Below are 20858 nucleotides of genomic sequence, written 5' to 3'. Positions count from 1 at the left end.
ATGTAGCCTTTGTTCTCTATCTATCTTTTGGGTGTACACCTAGGGGTAGAACTGCTGGATTATGTAGCAATTCTGTGCTTTACTTTCTGAGGAGCTAGTGCCTTGGCTGTTCTTTTTCCTTCTTTAATTTGTTTAAATACGCATGTATTTAAATACCACATGCATGTCTGGTGCCTGTGGATGCCAGAAGAGGGCATCAGATTCCTTACACTTGGGGTTATAGGTGGTTGTGAGCTACCATGTAGGTGCTGGGAATTGAACCAGGGTTTTCTGTAAGAATAGCAAGTGCTCCTGATTGATTAGCTATCTTTCCAGCTTGTTTTTAAAAAGATTTACTTCTTTTTAAATTTTATGTATATGAGTGCTTTATCTGCAGATATATCTGCATGCCAGAAGAGGGCATCAGATCCCATTACAGATGGTTGTGGGCCACCATGTGGGTGCTAAGAATTTTTTTTAAAGGTTTATTTATTTATTATGTGTAACTACACTGTAGTTGTCTTCAGACACACCAGAAGAGGGCATCAGATCTCATTACAGATGGTTGTGAGCCACCATGTGGTTGCTTGGATTTGAACTCAGGACCTTCGGAAGAACAATTAGTGCTCTTAATTGCTGAGCCATCTTTCCAGCCCCTCCAGACTGTTTTTAAGAATTATTTTATAAGCTGGGTGGTGGTGGTCCACACCTTTAATCCCAGCACTTGGGAAGCAGAGGCAGGTGGATTTCTGTGAATTTGAGGCTAGCCTGGTCTACAGAGTGAGTTCTAGGACAGTCAGGGCAATAAAGAGAAACCCTGTCTCAAAAGCAAACAAACAGAAGAATTAAATTCTATCTATCATCTATCCATCCATCCATCTATCCATCCATCCATCTATCCATCCATCCATCTATCCATCGTGTGACATAGTGTATATCTGGAGGCTACAAGATAATTACAGGAATTGGTTCTTTCCTCCTGGCCACACATGTTACCAGGGATCAAACTCAGGTTCTCTGGCTATGAAGCAAACACCTTTACCTGATTGTTTTAAAGTGGTCATCTTTTGAATAGGAACCTTCAAGCTGTGAGTCAGTACACCACACTCAGGGACTTTACAGAGAAGCGAGGCCAGTTCTGTTGATGAGGACTCATGTACTGTGAGTATAAGATCAGAGTCTGGCTGGCAGTTTGAGTACAGAGATGACTCTAACCCTTCCACTTGCCTTCCAGCAAGGCTGCAGAGCTGGGTCAAAAGACCTCCTCCTCTTCGTCCTCCTCCTCTTCCTCTGCACAGTCTAATCGCTCCTCGAAAGTTTCACTGCCTGAAATCCATAAGGAAAAATATCCCGAGGAATTCAGCCTGCTCAAGTCTCAGACAAGTGAGTGGCCCTGGGCCTTCTTCCACAGGCCTCTGCTCCCAGGATCTTTCAAGAATTCTGCCCTGATGTGGGAGGAATCACAGAAGACCTCCCTGCCCAGTGCTAGGCATTTAGCATGTTTCTTCTCCGGTCCTCATGACGGCTGTGTGGGAGGTGTGGTCATACGGTTTTCAAACGTGAAATACCTTCATGCGAGAGCCATAAAAGGTTCTAAAGAAATATACAAGTTATAAAGAAATATACAAGAATGCAAACCTTTTTTTATTCCCCAACATATTCTGCCCTATAGCTGTGAAGAACTGAATTTTGAAATGTATGTGTGATCTATATATACATACATGTATACATACAGAAGTAGTCATATGCTGTATAATGCAGCTTTGGCCAATAGTAACCTGCATATATTACAGTGGTTCTACCAAAATATGATGATGCAGCTGAAAGCGTCCTATTACCTAGTGATGTCATAGCTTTCCTAATGTCATAACACATATGTGACGTGTCTGCGGTGCTACTGTTGGCCAGTTATAGAAAAGCATAGCACACACATCATATCTGATAACAATAAATAACTACATTACTGGTTCAGATATTTACATACATTACACAATACCATCATTATAAAGTATACTCTTTCTACTTAGCACAAGAAGTTAAGGGGCAGGGCAGGGCAGCTCAGTGGGCTAAGGTCCGTGTGGCTAAGTCTGACCACCCGGGCTTTTATTCCCCAGAACACACATGGTGGAAGGAGATAACTGACTACTGGAAGCTGTGCTCTGGCCTCTGCCATGGTGATGCACACGAGCATGTGCACACATGTGCACAGAACATAAAGTTAACCATAGGACACTGTGCTTGGCTATCCTGCTCCCTCGTGCGTTGGGCTTAGGACTAATTACTACTTAGTTTTTACACCTGTGAAGAAGCAACTTAAAAAGTAAGGGTTTATTTTGACTCAACAGACCACACAGCAGACAGGAAGACATGGAGACAATTCACACTGTATATATCCACATTCAGGAAATGGAGAGACAGACAGACAGACAGACAGGCACGCGCGCGCGCGCGCGCACACACACACACACACACACACACAGACAGACAGAGACAGACAGGAAGAGACAAAGAGAGACAAAGACAGACAGAAAGACACACAGACACACAGGCAGAGAGACAGAGATAGAGAGTAGGGAGAGACAGAGAGACACACAGAGACAGAGACAGACAGAGAGACATACAGAGAGACAGAGACATAGACAGAGACATTGGAGACACAGCCACAGACTGACAGATATACACACAGAAGAGACAGAGAGAAAGCAACAGGTAGATAGGTAGGTAGGTAGGTAGGTAGATAGGTAGGTAGGTAGGTAGGTAGGTAGGTAGATAGGTAGATAGGTAGGTAGGTAGGTAGGTAGATAGGTAGATAGGTAGGTAGGTAGGTAGGTAGGTAGGTAGGTAGGTAGGTAGATAGGTAGATAGGTAGATAGGTAGATAGGTAGGTAGGTAGGTAGGTAGATAGGTAGATAGATAGGTAGGTAGGTAGGTAGGTAGGTAGGTAGGTAGGTAGGTAGGTAGATAGGTAGGTAGGTAGGTAGGTAGGTAGGTAGATAGATAGGATGGCTGATGCTCAGCTTGTTTCTCTTTATCCAGCCCAGGATTCAGTTTAACATCCCAGCCTTTCTACCCCAGCAAACCCAATCTAGAAACCCTCACTGGTGTGCTCAGAGGTGAGTCCTAGGTGACTTGAGAGCCCCTCAGTTGAGACCGGTGCTACCACATTGCCCTCTCTGTGTAGGTCTGTGTCAGCAGAGGGCAGCATTCAGAATAGAGTGAAGCAAGCCAAGGATGCATTTCTCTAGTCATCCAGTGACACACACTAGAATGGATGAGTTGCAGTATACGGAGCATTTCCCCTCTAGTTGCACAGGTACCCAGACCTTCCCCTACAACAGTGCTTTAGGTCTATGTGGCTGTTTGTATTAGCCATTTTTCTCATCCTAAAAGATTGATGATTTTTATTTTACGTGCAAGTGTTTGTTTGCATCAGATCCCCGGAACTGGAGTTACAGATGGTTGTGGGCTGTTAGAGACCTTTTCCAGTTTACAGAGAAGGAAATGGAGTTACGGAGAGACTCAGTCCTCCACACAAGCACACGTAGTCAGGAAGCAGAGCATGGGGAGCAGAACACCCCAAGTCCCAGGCCTCCCTTCAGAACACACTCCAGGCCCCAGCCTCCCATCAGAACATACCCCAAGCCCCAGGCCACCCATTAAACCTCTGCTTTTCACTGGCCATCCAGGGGCTTCTCTGGCAGCTGTAGAATGACTGGATTCTTGTGTCAGATGAACTAGGCACCAAAAGGGCCCCTGTCCAGCCTGAGGAGGCACAGTGTCCACAGGTTACTGTGGTGCACACACACATGTGGGCCAATACCATGCTGTGCCCAGATAGGCTGTCCGGGCTGATCGACATTGAGCATTCTCTCTCTCTCCACAGCCTTCAGAGGGAAGGCTGATCACAGGTAGGATGTTATGACCCTCCCCAGCCTCTGTAGCATGTGTGAGCGTGTAACTTTTGTGAGTTTTGAAAGGGAATGGAAAAAAGAAACAACTGAGCAGCTTCTTGAATAACTTTCCTCCTCCTCCTCTTCCTCTGGTGCCTAGTTTCCTAGAGTTTGATGCTGCCCTCGATGTAGAACCAAGGGCTCTTATGCACTGAGAAAGACTCTACAGTTTAGCTGGGTGTAGTGGCACACACCTGTAGTTTCAACAGTTGGGAGGCTGAAGATCAAAAAAGCAAGGCTGGGAAGATGGCTCAGTAGGTAGAACTTACCACACAAGCATGAGGATCTGAGTATAGATTCCCGCACCCATGTATAAAAGGTAGGCATGAAAGCATGTGTTTGTAACCCCAGCGATCAAGTCAAATGAGTGAACTCTTGGTCCAGTGTGAGATCCTGTCTCAAAAGGTAAGATGGACCGGGATGCAGGCTGGCTTGGCTGTTAAGAGCACTGACTGCTCTTCCAGAGGATGCAGGTTTGATTCCCAGTATCTGCATGGTGGCGAACAGCTTAACTCCAGTTCCATGGGAGTTGGTGCCCTCCTCTGACTTCCATGGGCACCAGGCAGACACATGGTACACAGACGTACAAGCAAGCAAAGCACCCAAACACAGAGAAGCAAAAATAATTGTTTAAAATAGGTGAAAAGGGGGCTGGAGAGGTGGCTCAGTGGTTAAGAGCACTGACTGCTCTTCCAAAGGTCCTGAGTTCAAATCCCAGCAACCACGTGGTGGCTCATAACCTTCCATAATGAGATCTGATGCCTTCTTCTGGAGTGTCTGAAGATAGCTACAGTGTACTTACATATAATAAATAAATAAATCTTTAAAAAACAAATTTTAAAAATAGGTGAAAAAGCAATTGAAGAAGATATTGATGTTGATTTCTGCTGCATAAACCCACATCCACACATATGTACCTACCCAAACATACATGTATATATACAAGACACACAGACACACACTCCCACAGAAAAGCTCAGTCTAGTGAGACATAGTGAGACTGTATATGTGACCAGGAGCACTGGCTGCTTTTCCAGAGGACCTGGGTTTCATTCCTGGTACCCACATGGTGTGTGGTTCATAACCACCTGTAATTCCATGTTCAGGAAGACCCAAAGCCCTCTTCTGGCCTCTGTGGGTATTGCATGCATATGTGCAGTGTACATGTGTACTTGTAGGCAAATGCTCATACACATTTTTAAAAAAAGTTATGTGGGCTGGAAAGATGGCTCAGCAGTTAAGAGCATTGACTGCTCTTTCAGAGGTCCTGAGTTCAATTTTCAGCACCCACATGGTGGCTCACAACCATCACAACCATCTGTAATGGGATCTGATGCCCTCTTAGGTGTGTCTGAAGAGAGGATCACAGTACTCATATACATAAAATAAATAAAATAAATCTAAAAAAAAAAAGAAAAAATGTATATATGTGAGAAGGCTGTAAGCCAAGAAGAGCCCGAGGAGGGGTGGGTTTTAACATCTTGTCATCTAATTGTCTTGAGGGCCCAGAGCAGTGCTAACGGAAGGGTTTCTGATGTCTTGCAGAAGATGGGCAGCGTCCTGAGTGGTCATTTTATCCACGGTTCAGCAGCAACATCCACACCTACCACGTTGGAAAGCAGTGCTTCTTCAGTGGGGTCTTCCGGGGCAACCGGAGGTCTGTGGCAGAAAGGACAGTGGACAAGAGCCTCGGCAAGAAGAAATACGGTAGTGTGTCTCCTCCATCAAAGGTGAAACTAAAGAAAGCAAGCCCCAGCTGTGGAGCCTGCATTCTCTGGCGGGGGACAGCTCTGCAGGACCACCCTGTGTCCCATAGTGCAGCCAGGAAGACAGGAAGGCAGCGAGCCTAACTCGCAGGTGACAGGTTTTGATGAAGGGCTCAGAATGCATGCTGGTCCACACTTTCGTCTTTCTCCGACTCTCATGAAATGCTAATGTGGCATTTGAGTCACCAGATGAGTCCCTTCAGATTGTCATTAATAGCAGCCCCACTGAAGTCCGAAGTCCGAAGGAAATAATGTATGTTTCAGTAGGAGGCCACCTGCCACATATATTTAAAGTAAGTCTTAGCCTGAAGTACATAGTGCTATTTTTATATTTACTTAATGGCAACTGTGATGAAAATATCTATACATACGCCATATCTAAACCCATGCAGCGACTTAGTTTGTAACTTGGTGAGTTCTCTGTTCAGCTGTGGAGCCAACTCACTCTGAATTGACTTCTCAAAAGATCCTAAGAGGTTGCAGAGTGCCAGAGGACCATTTATGGCATTTCTTATAGAAATACCCACGTAGGAGGAGGAGCCAACGCCTCACTGATGAGTAAGGTCTTTGTAGACAACTTCTCTTTGTAAAAACTCACGTAAAGGACAAATGGATTTTCAAACCCAGGCTTTGATTTGTCTGGATAAAGAACACATACACACACACACACACAAAACAACCTGGGAAGCTACAAGCATGGCCCAGCTGTGGGGTTCTCACAGGAATCCTGTGCCTTGCCCTGATCCTCAACTTCCTGTTCATCAGGAGGAAATGCAGGGCTGCAGAGATGGCTCAGTGGTTGCTTTTGCAGAGGACTTGTTTTCATTTCCAGCACCACATGGTGCGTCACTACTGTGCATAATTCCAGCCCCAGGGGATCTAAGACCTGCTCCTGGCCTCCACTAGGCACGCATGTAGTATACACGTAGGCATACACATAGGCAAAACACTTATTAGTCAGGGTTCTCTAGAGTCACAGAACTTATGGTAGTCTCTATGTAGTAAAGGAATTTATTGATGACTTACTGTAGTCCAACTCCCAACAAAGGTCAGCAGCAGCTGTGAATGGAAGTCCAAGGATCCAGCAGTTGCTCAGTCCCACAAGGCAAGCAGGAGAAGCAGAGCAGCCTTCCTTCTTCCAAAGTCCTTATATAGGTCTCCAGCAAAAGGTGTGGCCCAGATCAAAGGTGCGTGCCACCACACCTTTAATCCCAGATGACCTTGCTTGAACTCTAGATCTTTCAATCTTAATCTTCTGGGATCCATAGCCACTATGCCACCACACCTTTAATCCCAGGTGATCTTGAACTCATAGATCTTCCTATCTTAATCTTCTGGGATTCATAGTCACTATGCCTCAAGATCTCCACGCCCAGATTCAGGTCGGAAACTTGTATCTCTCAGACTCCAGATTAAAGCCACAGGTGAGCCTTCTAATTCTGGATTGTAGTTCATTTCAGATATAGTCAAGTTGACAACCAGGAACAGCCACTACATACGCATAATTTAAAAAAAAAATAATGAGGAAACGTCGGGTAGGAGGAAGGTATTGCACAAGCATGTGGACCTGAGTTCAGCTCCGCAGTACTCATGCAAAAGCCAGGGGTAGTGGCTGTCCTCTGTAAGCCCCAAACTGGGCAGGCTGAGATGGGCAGATCCGTGGAGCTTGCTGGCCAGCCTCTACAGCCAAGGGAGTTCAGTGAGAGACTCTGAGTCAAGAAGTAGGAGAGAGTGCATCTGAGGAAAACATCCGGCATTGACCTCTGGCATTCACATGCAAGATCACACGTGCTCATTGTACACACCCACACACATGTACATGCATGTACACTACACACGGGCATGCATTTAAAATGGGAAATGCATGACATTTAAGTAAGGCCCAGAATGTACACAACTTACTTTTTTCCTCATTCCAATGTTTTACTCCTTGTGTTATTTAGAGTTGAAGCCAGAATGCTATACATGCACGGACCACCAGAATAAACAGAACTTAATGAATTTAACTAGCAAATCCAGTACCTTAATCACATCTCTGTTTTTAGTTTTAAAAGTATCAATCACAGAATAAAACGGAGCTCAGTTGGTAGTGCTTGCCTAGCATGCATGAAACCCTGGCCCCATCTCCTGTACCGCACAAACCAGACCCATTGCTAGCCCACGCCTGTAAGTCCAGCAGCTGGAAGATCCTCAGGGGCATCAGGGGTTAGGGGTCATTCACAGTGAGTTCAAGGGCAGCCTGGACTACATGAGACCCTGTCCCAAAACACAGAGTTTCAACCCAAGCTGCAGATCTGCACACGGCTCAGTTCCCATTAGACCCACAACTGGACAATACGCAGAGAGATCTGCACACGGCTCAGTTCCCATTAGACCCACAACTGGACAGTACGCACCAACCCAAGCTGTAGATCTGCACACGGCTCAGTTCCCATTAGATCCACAACTGGACAGTACGCAGAGAGATCTGCACACGGCTCAGTTCCCATTAGACCCACAACTGGACAGTACGCAGAGAGAGACTTGGGAGTGCTCAGGCTGAAGTAAGATGACTGTATAGCACTCCTCCCTTCACGGCTCAGTGACAGATGCAGGGGATGGGGCAGAAAACTTGTAAGAGCCAGGTGTGGATGATGTCAAAAAAAAAAGGGCAGTGTTTTCTTGCTGTGCCTGGGCAGATGCGCAAATGAACTCACAGAGTGTGGACAGCATGCACTTGACCTGCACAAGTTCAAGCCAGACAACATCCTGACACAGGAGGGGAAGCGGCACAAGTCCCACCCTTAGCTAAGAAGCTGCTGGAAACTCATATCTGCTGGGAGAGGGGAATCAGTTTTGTTTTGTCTTGTTTTCTCCCAGCGGGGTGACACTGGGTATGCCAAACACACTCCAGCGCAGGCTACGGGTACGGGAGTAGTTGGCTAACATAAATTAGATTTCATATATATATATATGGATGGCTCTCTCTCTCTCTCTCTCTCTACACACACACACACACACACACACACACACACACACACACACATACACACATACATATCCCAAGGGCATTATATATGTTAGCCAAGTGAGTTATATTCCCAGCCCTCTATGTTTTTGTTTTTTTGTTTTGGTTTTTTGAGACATTTCTCTGTGTAGCCCTGACTGTCATAGAACATACTCTGTAGACCAGGCTGGCCTTGAACAGAGATCTGCCTGCTTCTGCCTCCTTAGTGATGGGATTAAAGGTGTGCATCATCACCACTTGGCCATGTTTTTTTTTTTAACTTAAATTTTTATTATTTGAAAATTTTATACATGTGCCCAGTGTACCTTGATCATATCTGCACATTGCTCCTCACCTCTGATCCTCTTAGAACCCTCACTCCCATCTCCTTCCCAATCTTAGTCTTTCCTTTTTTAAAAAAAAATATGTAGTGAATTTTTAACCTTCTACTGGGGCTGTCCATATGTGTATTGGTGTGAGGTGGTCTGTGGGTGTGGGGACCCTACCAGTGACCATACTCTTAAATAAAAGCAACTATCCCTTTCCTTGAAGGTATCAACTGCCAATAGATCCTCAGGGCCTCAGAAGCCACCTCCACCCCCAATCTTTGCTGAAAAATGTAATTGGCTTGATCTCGTGCAAACCTTGCACAGCTGCTGTGAGTGTATGTGCACAGCAGCCATGCCTCATCCACAGGATCGCTCTCCATACTCACTCTTCTATAGGCCTCCATGTTTTTAAGTAACCATACCTGAGAACACAGCATAGGAAAAAAAAGAGTCCCATGAACTTGAACTTCCTAAGGTGGGATAACAAATTTATCTCATGATAAACAAGAAAGGACTTGATTGTCCACCATCAGGCCGCTGCTCAAAGCAAACAGGGCATTGCCTTCACCCTTATGTGTGACGTTTTCTGACGTTTCCCACAGATATTGACCCCAGAAATGGAATCCCCAAATTGACACCAGGGGATAATCCGTACATGTTCCCAGAACAGAGTAAAGAGTTCTTCAAAGCAGGAGCAACTCTGCCGCCAGTGAACTTCTCACGGTGAGTCCATGCTCATTTCACAGTTTTATTAAATGTCTCTGCTGGGTGTTAATTAATAGTACTTCACTAGTTATTTTGTTCTGTATCTTTGGTGTGTCTCTGTGTTAGAAGCACCTATATATGCAGGTGTGTATACTCACACATGTGCATGTGGAGGCCACAGGAGGACACAGAGTGTTTTTCTCTATTGCTTTCTGCACTTATGTTATTAGACTCTCTGAACCCAGCCAGAACTTGACATTTTGGCCAGGCCAGCTGGCCCATGAGCAGCTAGGATCTTCCTGTCTCTGCCCCTATTGCTGGGGTCACAAGCATACCCCATTATGCCTGGCTTTTATGTGCGTGCTGGGAATTTGAAACCCAGATCCTGATGCCTTCATAGCAAGTCTCATACCCACTGAACCTTTTCCCTAGTCCCTGTATAGGAATTATCCCTTAAAGGGGTGGGTAGCAGTGAGATATCGTGAAGTGAAAATTCCTTAAAGAGTTCATATTTACTCAATTTGTGCCTATAAGATACAAGGAGGTCTAAGGATATAATTCATTGGGGTTGAACTTGCTTAGATGTGCAAGGCCTTAATATCAACTCCCAGTACCACAAAAAGGCACCATACTTTAAAAACACACACATACACACACACACACACACATATACACACACATATCACACACATATATACAACATCACACACACATATATACACACATACATCATCCACACACATATATACACACACATCGTGCCCACATATACACACACACATATCACATACACACATACACACACATCATGCACACACATTACACACATAGATATACACACATCACACACACACATATATATATACATACATATCACACACATATATACACACATATCACACACATATATACACACACATCACACACATAATATATATACACACACATCACACACACATGTATGCACACACATCACACACACACACATATATATATACATACACATATACAAACATATATACACACAGACATCTCACACACACACACACACACACACACACACAATGTCACTGGGAGGGAGACTTTGGGGAAGAATTGCAATAGTGAGGAGTGGGGGGATGAATATGAGTTAACTCCAATGATACATACATATGGAAATGTCATGAAACCTATTACATTGTCCTTTTAAAACTTGATAAAGCCAGAAATAGTAGTTGTTCATTTTGCCTGATGTCTATTACCACACACTTGTAGACTTGAGTGCTTCCGCACCAAATCTGATTGCTAGTTACTAGACTTTAAAGGTCGTGGCAAACTTAGGACAATATGTTTAGAGAGAAGAGCGTCATCCAACTGAAAGAACAAACAGCGGTTGAATTATATTGAGAATATCTAGAAAACCAGTTCCATGGGAGTCAATGATCTTGATGAAATATAACAACAAAATGAAGCATTGTTCTCTGTACAGTCTTGAAGCTCACGTAAATGATACCAGAAGGCAGGACATGTTTTGGACATGATCATGTGATGCTCTCCCTGCTTTTAGAGGCCATAACAATTTTATGGTTGTTTTTACTGTTTTGTTTTTTTCCCCCAGGGGACCTTATGAGAAAAAATTCGACACATTTATCCCACTTGAGCCACTTCCGCAAATTCCCAAGTGAGTTTTTTCATCAGGTTTTCTGTGATCCCATCTCTGTGGAAATGACATACTTTTCTCCCATGGAGGAGCCTGCAGTCAGTCAAACCATGGGGACCTTTTGTGTCCCAGCAGCAAGGTCAATGCTGTATATAAGGTGGACTGTTGGAGAGACCCATAGAGGTCAAGGGTCTGTGGCATCTGGCAATGGGAGGGGGACAAATTCTACATATGACACTGGCCAACTGCCAAATGCCATGCTGCACTTGGGTATGAATGGGAAGGGAGTTTACATGGAGTAAAATGGCTGATACCCTGTTTTCAGAATATTAGAGTATTCTGGAAAAGAAAACACACATTTAATGATTCCAACTGGGGGAACTTGGTTAGTGTTTCAAAACTAGACAGAAGGCCAATAGAACATCCCTGTACTTGAGGGAAGGACCAGTCCTCTGTTTTTATATTAAAATTAAGAAAAAAGGGTGTGCATGTATAGAGGCACATGTGCCACATGTTAAGGAGTTGGTTCTCTTTTCACTATGTGGATCTCAAGGCTTGAACTCACGCTGTCATACTTGGCAGCAAGCACCATTATCCACGGAGCCATCTCAGTGGCCCTAATTCCATGCTTATAGAATTGGATATTCTTTAAATTAAAAATTATGTAGAGGTGTTTTGCCTGTGTACCATGTGTATACTGGGTGCCCAGATATCCAGATAGGGTTTTAGATGCCCTGAAACTGAATGTACAAATGGTTTCAAGCCATAGTTTGGGTGCTAGCCAGGAATCAAACCAGGGTCTTCTGGAAGAGCAGCCAATGCTCCTAACTACAACTGAGCCATATCTCCAACCCCAATTTCAAATTTTGCTCTGCCCATGAATTAATTTATGTATTTATTTACCTCTTCTCCCTCTCAATTTTTGAATGCAAATAGTCTCATGTAATATGGTGAGGTAGGCACGTGTGCTCCTGAGTCTCACACACCAGGATTCAGTGCTGGGTGGGAATAAAAGCCTTTTATTCTAAACCTGGCACTTCTAATGCCTTCGTTATGTGTCATTATTCCTTACAACACATATTTAAGCTTCTCATGTCTGTACTTTCTTTTTTAATAAACACTATCCTAGAATACTTAAAATATCAGCCACTGCCTAATCTTACTATCCTACCCAACTATTTGCTTTTGTAAATTGCCTTTTAAAAATATATGAAAATGTATTTGTATGTATAAATCATAAAATACCAAGAAAGATGCCTTTTCTATTGTATTATGCTATATTGTATATTACATATATGTGTATACACACACACACACATATTTTTTTATTTTTATTTTTTTTGAGACAAGAGTTTCTCTGTGAAGCCCTGGCTGTTCTGGAACTTGATTTGTAGACCCAGCTGGCCTTGAACTCACCATTTTCCTACCTCTGCCTCCTGACTGCTAGGATTAAAAGTGTGTGTTACCACTGCCCAGCTTGATCTTTAGTTTAGTTTAGTTTTGTTTTTTGGTTTTTCGAGACAGGGTTTCTCTGTATAGCCCTGGCTGTCCTGGAACTCACTCTGTAGACCAGGCTAGCCTTGAACTCAGAAATCCGCCTGCCTCTGCCTCCCAAGTGCTGGGATTAAAGGCGTGCGCCACCACTGCCCGGCATTGATCTTTAGTTTTTAAAGGTGTGATACTTTTGAGTATATTTTGACTGTTGTTAGAAGTTCTCTAAGGATAGTTTAGAATACCTAACTACCCGCTTTGGAGTCTTTACCAAATGCTTGCAGTAATCAATGAAGAGTTTTCAGCTTTGTTGGTGGGATTTAGAAGGATTTTTCAGTTTTCTGTGAGAGCCGGGAACAATGCAGCACATATCTTAGGGCTTATTTAGTGTACACTTCCATATCACAGCTCATCATTAAAGGAAGTCAGGGTAAGAATTCAAACAGGGCAGGAACCTGGAGACCTAGAGGCAGGAGCTGATGCAGAGGGGTGCCATAGAGGGGTGCTGCTTACTGGCTTGCTCCTCACAGCTTGCTCAGCCTACTTTCTTATATAACCTAGGACCACCAGCCCAAGGATGGTGCTACCCAGAATGGGCTAGGCCCTCTCATATCAGTCACCAATTAAGAAAATGTCTTACAGACCTGCCTACAACCCCCATCTTATGGAGGCATTTTCTTTTTTCTTTTCTTTTCTCTTCTTTTTCTTTCTTCTTTCTTTATGGAGGCATTTTCTTAGTTGAGGTTCCCTGCTCAGATGATGTTGGCTTCTGTCACAATGACATAAAACTCTCCAGCACAGCGCACAATAAACTACATTATTGTCTTGTGACACCCCACCCTATAATATGTCTTAGTATTCAGCAATACTCAAGGTAACTGGTATACAAATTTCAGAAGTTCATTTTCTGTGTAGCTCCTCGCGCCCCCAACTTTGCCCTGCTGTTTCTGTGCATCTAAGGTTTCCTAATGCTGTATCTCTGGCTTTTCAGACTTGTTGAGAACACTGTGCTCTCTCTGCTTGGATTGCCCATTTCCTCAATTATGAAGCAGAATTTGCAGGTGGCCTTTTATATCCCATGTTATTGGATAGGTAGGCTTTATACAATTGCATTACTCTCATCATTCATCTCTATAAGTCTTAAGATTACAACTCTCTGGGGCTGGAGGGAAGGCTCAGTGGTTAAAAGCACTGGGCATTCTTCCAGAGGACCCAGGGTTCAAGTCTCAGCACCCACAGGGCTGCTCACGACCATTAGCAATTCTAGTTCTGGTGGCTTTCCCATCTTTTGGCCTCTGGGCACCACAAGGCACATGGTGCAGATGCATATGAAACACCCATACAGTTATAAAACTTAAAAAAAAGAAAAGAGTACAACCCTTGTTCTGTTCCATTTGCATTTAGCTAATATATCATAGGTCATTCATTTGCTTTGAAAACATTCTGTGTTTAGGTCTGTCTTTTTAAATCTACATTTTTATTTTTACATTTATTTAGTGTATGTTTGGATGTGTGCATGTCAAGGCCAGAGGTCAACCTTGGGTGCTATTCTAAGGTACTGGCCACACCCTGACTTCTTGTGTGGGTTCTGGGGTTTGAACTCAGGTCCTTGTGGTTACACCATAATCATTTTACTCACTGCACTATCTCCCCAGCTCCCTGTGGAGGCCTCATTCACTTTATGGTCACGTGGTCATGTAGTGCCTTTCCCATATATAGTATTTGTAAATTTAACATGGTATACATTTAAACTCAGTGGGGTTGTGCTCTTCCTGCAGTTTGCCTTTCTGGGAGAAGGAAAAGGCCAACAATTTGAAGAATGAGATAAAAGAAGTTGAGGAGCTTGAAAACTGGCAGGCACCAATGCCCTTCCTACACGGTTTTTTCTCTGCTGGTAGGTTCAAAAAAATCTCAAAACCTACAGAAACTGGAGGAGTTCTGAAGAGCAGTCCTTTGGGAGGCTTTATGTGGAGCTCAGAGATGGCTGTGCCTCTCCTGGAGTGGGTGTGCCTTCTGCATTCAGGAGGTCCTCTGGGCAGAGGTCCTCACTGTGCTCTGAGGGTTGAAATGTGTGGCTTGAGAGCTGTTGGGCTTGTGAGGGAGCACACTCTTTAATGCTGTACCTCTATCCACAGGTTCTTCCAACATTTCAAGACAACACTGAGCAGAGACATGAGCCCCAAAGCATGTGCTGACTGCCCTCCCAGCCAGCCTCTGCCATTGCTGTTTTTTGTTTTTTGTTTTTTTTTTTTTTTAAATCTTGCTTTTGACATTGTCTCTGTCCTAAACCATTTGTTTGACTCTAATGAGGAATCACTGTTTGGCCTTGTTTAACACTCAACTGTGAAACCTTTCAACATGTGTAGCAAAGTTGCACTAACCATAAAGCAGACACTTGGGTGTCCTCATCTAGACTCTCCCATGGTCAGCATGTATGGCAGTGCTTTTGTTCCTCTTCCTCTCACTGTTTTGCTGACCCACTTACCAGCCAGTGATACACATCAGAATCCTTTACACCTTCAGACCTCCCTTCAGCATGTGTTTCTTAAAGTGGGGATATTTTCTAATGCCATATGCAAATTACCAATGCAAGCTTGTTATTTAGCACTGACACTAATATACAGCTCATGTTTGGTTTTACTCAGATACAGGATGCCTGCAGGTTAATGGTTGCAGGCAAGCATTATGGAAGTGTTTTCTGTTTCCTCAGACTGCTATTACAGAATATTAGAGACTGGGTAGCTTATAAACAAAAGGAATTTCCTTCTCATAGTTCTAGAGTCTGGAAATTCCAAGCCCAAGATGCTGGCAGATTTGGTATCTGTCGAGGCACTGCCTTCCTGCTATGCCTTCATATAAGGGGGAGGAGCAAAGTTGGATCTCTGAGGCTTTTTCCTTTTGAGTTGGGATTGTGTTAGTGTGGTAAGTGTTGCTGTGACAAATACTCTAACAAAGGCAACTTTAAGAAGAAAAGGTTTATTTTGGCTCCCATCACCAGAGGGATGCAGTTGACCATAGTGGAGAAGACATGGCATCAAGCATGTAAGGCATTGTGGTAGTAGGAGGCTGGCTGCTCCCATGGCATCCATAGTCCAAATCGGAACAGGAAGAAGTACCAGGCTATAGAGCCACAGGCCTGCTCCCAGTGACCCACTTCCTACTCTGAGGCTCTTTCCTAAAGTATCTAATCCACTCCTGAAAAACCCCTTGAAGCCAGCATTTCCTCTCATAGGGACAGTTGACAAAGATCACCTCTTATTAGGCTCTACCTAATCAAAATCCTATCAAATTTCTTCGTTTTCTCCCACTCTCCTACAGGGTTTCTCTGTGGAGCCCCAGCTGTCCTGGAATTCACTCTGTAGACCAGGCTGGCCTTGAACTCAGAGATCTGCCTGGCTCTGCCTCCCAAGTGCTGGGATTAGAGGCATGTGCCATCAGCCAGTCCTGTTTTCAATGTCACTGTACTGGGGACAGTATTAATTTCACTTCTCATTGCTGTATCAGATGAGAAGCAACTTCAGGGTTATTTTGGCCTACAGTATTAGGGGACACAGTCTATCAGTCAGGGAAGGCACAGCAGTAGCAATATCAAGCCCCTGGTCACACTGCATCTACAGTTAGGAGCAGAGAGGGGTGAACACTGCTGCTCAGCTGGATTTCTCATTTTGATTTCATCTGTGAACCATGGGAAGATAGTGCCTATATTCAGGGTGGGTTTTTCCTCCTCTGTTACATGTATCTGAGGAAAACACCCTCAGAAACAAGAGTATGTTTTCTCTAAATCTAGTCAAGGTAACAGTGAAGGCCAATCACCAGAGGGACCAAGCCATATCCAAACTATAGCAACAGGAAACTTAGCAAACCCCCTAAGAGACTTATGAGCACTCTGCGTCATCCCACAGTATTTCTAACAGTTTTACTTCGAGGGATTTACTTTGGTTGGACTGTTTTCCTTTTGATCTTGAGCAACTGGCTCCCAAAACTTAGCTCAGTGGTGGCACTGTCTAAAAAGGCAAAATATTTTCCAATTTTACTCTCAAGGTCATGTAGCAGGTCTGTGAGGCTTTTCTTGCTTGATCTGACAATCAAGACAAGTGTTTCTGAACATATAAACACCTCCACCTTGACTGAGGAATGTGCCACACAGGAGTGGTGCACTTTTTAGTGACCCTATGGGCCAAATTCCAAGTGGATTTGGAATGGGACAGGGGAACTCAGAGACATGACTGGTGTCCTTCCAATGCGGGACAATCCCACATTGAGTATCCAGGAGGCCACCACTGCCTTGAGAGCCTGAACACTGAGGGTGCTTTACTTGAACTCTGTAAGAATCTGTAAGTGAAAGGCAAACATTTCTGGGAGTATACACAGGAGCCCAGCCTATGAATCTCTGAAACTATCGGCCAAATAGCCCAATGCCTTCTTTTCTGGTTAAGAGTGCCTTCCTCTAACAAACTCAGAGTGTGTTTAGGGGGCAGCAGATAATTCTATCCCAGTAGTAAAGGAGGTAGTGTGGCATGATTATTTGGCTACAAATATGAATAATGATAGTAATAGAGATTTCTGCTATGGATAGTCAGAGCACAGCTGCACTAAAATGAGTTGTTCATTGGGATTTCAAAGAGAACTCAGAATTCTGCATTTATATTACCCAGACTCAGAAACTTACAGTGACCATAAGGGAGAGAACAAAAGGAGGTACAGGGACTAAGTGAGTCTTTGGGATGATGTAGCTGTGCCTGAAGGAAGGACAAGTGGTCCCAGAGAGATGGTGGTGCTATCTGTAGGGCTCCTTGAAGCCCATAGAGCATTATCATATAATTAGAAAACAAAACAAACCTCCCTCTAATGGACACTGAGAGAAGTACAAGTGAGCTGTTTGTCAGGCAGATTTCAAACCCTATTTACTTACCCATTGTTCAGTAAACTTCCTGTACATCCACACAGATCAATTGGTACTAGTTCCTGGAATAAGAAATCCACATGGAACTACAGGTTTTACAGATGCTGATGAAAAGGCCTATGATGTAGCTGGCATAAAAGTCTGGGACATAAATATATGCATGTGACAAAAGAAAACCTTTCTGAGACATGAACATGAGACCCGTGCATTCAGGGTCTGGGGGATACTGAAACATGGACATGAGACCCATGCATTCAAGGTCTGGGGGATACTGAGACATGGACATGAGACCCGTGCATCCAGGGTCTGGGGGACACTGATCCCAAACAGAGCAATGAACTCAGATGACGCTTGAACCCTGGGGCCTGAGGAAAAGCAGATTCTCTTTGGGAGCAGTGTCCCACCTCAGGGCACAGGAAACTCTCTAGAAATGAGACCCACAAAGATGAACTCCTGAGAAAAAAAGATTAAAAACCACAATTGGATCCACCACAAAGAAGTGCTGGTAGTTGAACTCCAGCCACATTAGGTGACTAAGACTGTTTTGCAGGGACTGGGGAGATGGCTCCACGGTTAAAGGTGCTCGCTGCTCTTCCAGAAGGAACAAGTTCAGTTCTCAGCACCCAAGGGAGGCTCACAACCCCCTGTAGTTCCAGCATCAGGGTGTCTCAAACCCTCTTCCTGCCTCATCGGACATCCTCACACATGTTGCGTACATATGCACGCACATTACATATAAATAAAAAACCTTAAAGAATGTTTCTGTAATATGGTATTGATTACTGTGGTAGGGTGCATGCAATTCATTTTGTAGTAAACATGTTAGGTCATCAGTTTTCTCAGTGCTGGCTAATGTGTAAATGAGAGGAAGGGTCTAGGGAAGCCAATCTGGGTGTCAGGGGTGGAGCTAGAGAGCCTGTCTTTAATTGAGTACATTTATTTGGGGGAGATTATAAGGAATGACTAATACTCTTCCTACCCATGTCCTGATATTGCTGTTGACTTTCTTCCCTAATTTTAGGGGATTAAGATTTTTCTGTATAGTCTCTTGGTGTAAAAAGGTAAGGGCTGGTAACATGGCTCACCAGGTAAAAGCACTTACCAAGTAAGCCCAGTGGTGTGGGTTTGATCTCTGCAGCCCTCTGGAAGGGGAGAACTGACTCCTGAAAGCTGTCTCTGACCTCCATGTGTATGCTGTGGTTTTCAGCGCCCTCTCTTCAGGAATAAATAAAAATGAAAAAGTACAAAAGCAAAACCAGAAAGCTAGAAGTTGATATTTAAGTATTTTCCTCCAGTAAGTAAATGTCAGCTTAGTCAGATCCAGTTCCAGAAGGTGATTATGGCGGCAGAATGGGAGACCGGCACAGCCTAAAGTTCCCTTTGTAAGCTAGATAGACCACTGCTGTCCTTCTGGAGCCAGACTCCCCATCTTGCATGTCAATAGCTATTATGTGAAAAATGGTCTCTGTGTCAGATCAACTTGGAATTTTTAAAAAAAGATATTTATTTATATATTTTAGGGCTTTGTCTGAATGAATGTCTGCACACCAGAAGAGGGCATCAGATCCTCTTCTGTGTGGATGGTTGTGAGTTGCCATGTGGGTGCTGGGAATTGAACTCAGAACCTCTGGAAGGACAGGCAGTGCTCATTACCACTGAGCCATCTCTCTAGATCCCAATTTGGAAATTCTTTAAAACAAAACAAACAAGGACAGGGGGAGTGGGAGATGGCTCAGTACTTAAGATTGTGTACCCCTCCCATAGACGGTGGGCTTGGCTCCCAGCTCCTATCTGGTGGCTCCCGACCATCTAATTCCAGTTCAAGGGCATCCAACATACATGCAGGCAAGACACTCATATGCATAAAAAAAAATCTAAAAAGGAAAAAAAAAGTGTATTAACTTATAAAGCTGCCATGGTGTAAGACAACAGAAGTGGATTCTGGGCCGGAGAAGTGGTACAGCCAGTACAAGCGTTGGAGGAGCTAGAGGATATAGTTTTGGCTCCTAGCACCTGCATAGCAGCTCATAACTGCATGTCACTTTAGTTCAAGGGATCCAAAACTGTCATCTGGCCTCCTCAGGTACTGCACAAATATGCACAGACATACACGCAGGCAAAAACACCCATAAACATTAAAGAAAAAAAAGTAAACATCTTTGAGAAGTGGATTTTCTTCTGACTTTAGAAGCAGGGGTCGGAGGACAAGTTGTTCCCAGGGCGGGTCCTTGGAAGTTCAGGAAGAGTGCACCTCATGCCTCTTTACCTCTAGCACAGCAGTTCTCAACCTGAGTCACAACCCCTTTGTGGTTGTTAAATGACCTTTTCATAGGGGTCATTTATGACCATCAGAAAACAGATATTTATAGTATGCTTTCATCAACAATAGCAAAATTACAGTCGTGAGGTAGCAATGAAATAATTGTGTGATTGGGAGTCACCACAACCTGAGGAACTGTATTAAAGGGTTGCAGTATTAGAAAGCTGAGAACCATCACCCCTATTGTACCTCATTCTGTACACACTGCTTTTACTGTGTATGCATGCCACTTCACTCTGTCCCTTTTAAAGGAATATATGGGTGTTATCTTTTATAAATACTTATTTTATAAGACTGGCTTTCAGATTATTAGCTGTTTCCAGCAAATGATTATCATAACATATGTACAAGCACACATGCATCACTCTTGGGTCAGGGACATAGAAGAGTAGATAACTCAAGATTATAGCTATGTATTAGCTTAATCTGGAAAAGATGACCACATGGGCTGGGCATGATGGTACACACTTTTAACCCTGCACTTGTGAGGCAGAGGTAGGAAGATTTCTGTGAGTCTACATACCAAGTTCCAGGATAGCCAGGACTACAAAGTCCTAGTCTCAAAAACAGTAATAACAACAGTAGCAGCAGCAACAACAATTAACAGCAACAACCACCCAAATCCAAACCCAAACCACACAAAAAACACAACAAAACAAAAGAATCCCAAAAGTTGATCACACGGGAGGTCCAAGGCAAGTAAAGTTGGTTTTAATATTGTTCTCTTAAAGGTAGATTAAACAGGCAGAGTACATAGTAGGATAGCAGTCTTAGGTGTATTATTAACTCT

The 20858-nt window shown here is 43.9% G+C and overlaps 1 protein-coding gene across 5 annotated transcripts in view; it reads left to right on the top strand.

Annotated features, from left to right (window-relative positions):
* Spats1 (spermatogenesis associated serine rich 1) overlaps positions 1-18505 on the top strand; it is a 29090-nt gene extending 10585 nt beyond the window's left edge. For 2 of the 5 annotated variants that reach the window (XM_031348585.1, XM_031348584.1), the window contains exons 3-8: positions 1214-1362; positions 5475-5636; positions 9613-9733; positions 11313-11375; positions 14624-14739; positions 18299-18505. In XM_031348585.1, coding sequence (XP_031204445.1) covers positions 1214-1362; positions 5475-5636; positions 9613-9733; positions 11313-11375; positions 14624-14739; positions 18299-18501 — 814 coding nt within the window. In that variant the 3' untranslated portion in view covers positions 18502-18505. Of the gene's footprint in view, positions 1-824; positions 1141-1213; positions 1363-5474; positions 5637-9612; positions 9734-11312; positions 11376-14623; positions 14740-14980; positions 15270-18298 lie in introns of those variants that run through there. The other 3 variants (XM_031348589.1, XM_031348587.1, XM_031348588.1) reach the window with 2 other exon arrangements.
* Positions 18506-20858: the final 2353 nt, after the last annotated feature.

The sequence above is a fragment of the Mastomys coucha genome, unplaced genomic scaffold, assembly GCF_008632895.1.
Source record: "Mastomys coucha isolate ucsf_1 unplaced genomic scaffold, UCSF_Mcou_1 pScaffold3, whole genome shotgun sequence".
NCBI classification, from domain to species: Eukaryota; Metazoa; Chordata; class Mammalia; order Rodentia; family Muridae; genus Mastomys; species Mastomys coucha.
This window is presented reverse-complemented; position numbering and strand designations above follow the sequence as displayed.